Source organism: Rhipicephalus microplus, chromosome 9, assembly GCF_043290135.1.
Source record: "Rhipicephalus microplus isolate Deutch F79 chromosome 9, USDA_Rmic, whole genome shotgun sequence".
Classification (NCBI taxonomy): Eukaryota; Metazoa; Arthropoda; class Arachnida; order Ixodida; family Ixodidae; genus Rhipicephalus; species Rhipicephalus microplus.
In genome coordinates this window covers 41,682,794-41,686,046 of record NC_134708.1, presented here as the reverse complement: position 1 = coordinate 41,686,046, position 3,253 = coordinate 41,682,794, and the positions used below count along the sequence as shown (strand labels likewise).

The 3,253-nt window shown below is 54.4% G+C and overlaps 1 protein-coding gene across 1 annotated transcript; it reads right to left on the bottom strand.

Annotated features, from left to right (window-relative positions):
* Nucleotides 1-450: 450 nt before the first annotated feature.
* LOC142771313 (uncharacterized) lies at nt 451-2,928 on the bottom strand. Its single transcript, XM_075872793.1, has one exon. It carries the CDS (start codon nt 2,828-2,830, stop codon nt 848-850), a length of 1,983 nt encoding a protein of 660 aa, XP_075728908.1. The 5' UTR covers nt 2,831-2,928; the 3' UTR covers nt 451-847.
* Between the last annotated feature and the right edge of the window lie 325 nt (nt 2,929-3,253).

The following is a 3,253-nucleotide window of genomic DNA, read 5'->3' as shown; positions in this document are numbered from 1 at the left end:
GACGATGGGGAACGTAGGGCGCAGCAAAGAAAGCAAAAAATAGGAGTAATCATGTTGGGACAAATAAAAAGAGCAAGCATTGCTATTAAAACATAGCAAGAGGTGGGGGAAAGAGAGATATGAGAAAGGATATATGTAATTGGATAGACTTCAGCGCGATTTAGACGAAGTCCATAGGAGACACACAGAGCACAGACGAGCGTTGACTTACAACTGAGTTTAAAGTCAAAGTGCAATTGCAAAAGTCTAGTCAAGCCAGGACCAGATAGGTGTCCACCAGGTCTTTTGATGACCAAGCCTCGCGTGCATTGTGTGATGTGCTATCTTTCTCTTTTATCTCCCTCTTTAAATCTCCGCATCCCTTTTCCAGGTGTAAGGTAGCGAACCGGTCCTTTTGGACTGGTTAAACCTTCCTACCTTTGCTTCCGAGTCTCTTGCGTGAGTTGGTACAAGATGCGCTAAACTTTTTCAGCGCTTTCCGGTACTGAAAAGAGTGAAAACACATTAGGTACGCTTTTTTTAATGAATATCTTCACATTTGCTCGCATCAATGCAAGTCGCGCAACACGGGGCGATTAGAGACGGAATACACTAGGCAGTCTTGAGATGAAACTGCTCAATGACACAATCTCACTGAATGGTACTTATTGGAGGGTAAAGGCCGACCTCGATATCTTAATGCGCAAGAGTATAAATTGATACACGCAGGGAGAGAAAAACAAAATCGACACGGGATGGAATCAAGTTGGTCGTGGTTATTCTTTGGTTCAACGTCGAACACTGCTTAGCGTAGGTATATATAGCAAATATAACATTCAATTATCAACAAACACCGGGGGACTTGATTCTAAATACGCATCACACACTTATTCTCCGGGTTCATAGCGGAATTCCTGTCGCAGCTGAACACGCGCGCAAAGTCGGCGCTCTGCCGAAGCGGCAAGTTGCACAAGAGCTCGCCGTTCAAATCGTCGCCACAGAAGAGGTGGCAGCCGAAGGCGAAGAACACCTGCGACGCCCTCAGTGAACCCACGTCGGCGAACAAGGTGGTGTCCGTGCGCCTTTTCGCCTCTTCATCGTACGCCCTCCAGGCTAGTGCCACGGCCGCCACTGCGGCCTGCAGTCCCAAGTCCAGCGACGCACCCAGGCTTGGAGACCCAGTACGGAGACAGGCATGGTTTTTCTGGTACACCTCCTCTCGCGATGTGGCATTCCTGTCGACGTAGTCCAGAAAGAGGGCGGCCGCGACCCGCGACCCGAGTCCGGCAAACAGGACGCCGCGGTGCATGCCTGGAAGGTACCATGGGAACCCCAGGTGGTAGGGCGTGAGCCGCCACCTGAAGTAGACCGAGTCGCACTGCCCGGCGCAATCAGCAGCCTGGTGGTCGCCGGCGCCGCCGCTCTCGAAATACTCCCGAGACGAAGTGCCGGCTTTTCTGACATGTCTGGACAGCGCGATCCAGTTGCGTAACGAGCTGTTCGTGACGTTCGGATAGCCCGCGTAGTGCGGTATAAAGAACTCAGGTTGCGACTTCTCCACTTTGTCGAAAACGCCGTGCGTGTTGTACTCCTGAGGACGCGGCCATACATCACCGCCCCGAAGATTCAGAAACTCGGGGAACTGCCTTCGGATTCCCTCAGCCAAATTACGGAACTCCTCCAGCGACGCGGCGGTGTTGGCGTCGCTCTGAAAGAGGTAATGATTCAGAGCGTGTTCGTAGAACCTGTAGGCTTGAGCGAAGCAGTACTGTTCCTGTAGGATGACCGCCTCACCGGGAGAATCGAAGAACACGTCTCTGAACCTACTGTCGGTGTAGTAGATGGCTGCCTGCACGCTCAGGAAGCCGAGGACGTCGCTCATCAGGGCCTCCCCCTTTTTGCGAAGGGCATCGAAAATGCCAGCGAAAGAATGAACGTTGTACACGACAACGGCTTCGAGGTCGGAGAAGTAGTACCTGAAGTGTCGGCGTAGCAGGGACCTCCATTTTTCCTCGGGCACGGACGGTGCGTTCTGGGACAGGAATGAAACGCCTTCTTGCTGCTCCAAGTCCGTGGCGTAGACGTAGACGTCGAAGACTCTCGTCATCTGGTAAAGGGCGCTGACGATATCGGCGTGCCGCGCTCCGTTCAAGGCGCCCGCAGTGAGCATCGTGTAGGCGATGCGGACGTCCTCTTTCCCACGGTCTGACCTCATGTGCTCTCGGAAGCGACGGAAGGTCCTCTGGAACTGCGCGGCCAAAGGAAACAAAAGGGCGCGCTGTCCGTCTTCGGTGTAACCGACCTCGACACCGAAGAACACTGGAAGGGCGACGTGCCTCGCCATGAAGAAGAGCGAGGACACGAAATCCGCACGTTCATTCCGACTGGGCCATGTCAAACCACCCTCGTCCAGGACAGCCTTCAAGTCGCTTTCTACGCCCTCCGAGGCGTCGCGGCCGACATCGAGGCAGGATTCCAGAAACCTCGCCGCTTGTCCAATCGGCCCGTTGTGAGTGCCGAAGGCCGATAGCTTCGCCTCGCGGATGCGACGGATGGCGTTGCTCGCAAACTCCTTCCACATAACCTCGGCTGCCGTCGTCGCGGCGTGATTGTGCTTCCACGTTCCGCAGGCGTACTGGTAGAAGTTGCCACAGGGACTGGCGGACGCATCGATGGAGTCCAGGAACAGCGCCTCGTAAGGGTCACCGCAAGGGCCTTTGGAAGCGTCCGCGGCACAGGACCTGCCGCTGCGCTTGAGCGTGCTGCTGTCGTTGCTTTCAGGGGAGATGCCTTGTCCTCGCGTTTGCTTTGACCAGGAGCTGGTGGCAAAGCGCCAGGTGATGGCCACCATGAGGATGCATAGCAGAACTATGACCACCGCTACGGCCACCGTGTTCCGCACTCTGCGACGCAAGGTGTTTGTAAAGCTCTTGGTCTCATTATCGTGCTGCTTCTCCTCGGCGCTGCGTTGCTGCGATGGCATATCAAAATCATGGGTGACACTCAGAACTCAGAAGTGCTTAAAAAAGCGGCAAGATTCGATAATACGGCAACAAAACTACGAATCGGTGCCTCCGGTGGCACTATGGTGTCTAACTTGCATCGTGAAACCGCGACTAAGATCCGGTGCAGCTATGGGGAACGATGCAAGCGCATGGTGTCGCGAAAGCAGAGCTGCCCTATTCCACAACTACGCATCCTATCTGCGACGTCAAAACAATCGCAGCGCTGCACTCTGTAGTGGAGGTCCTCGTGGCCAATAAGGCAAAAAAAA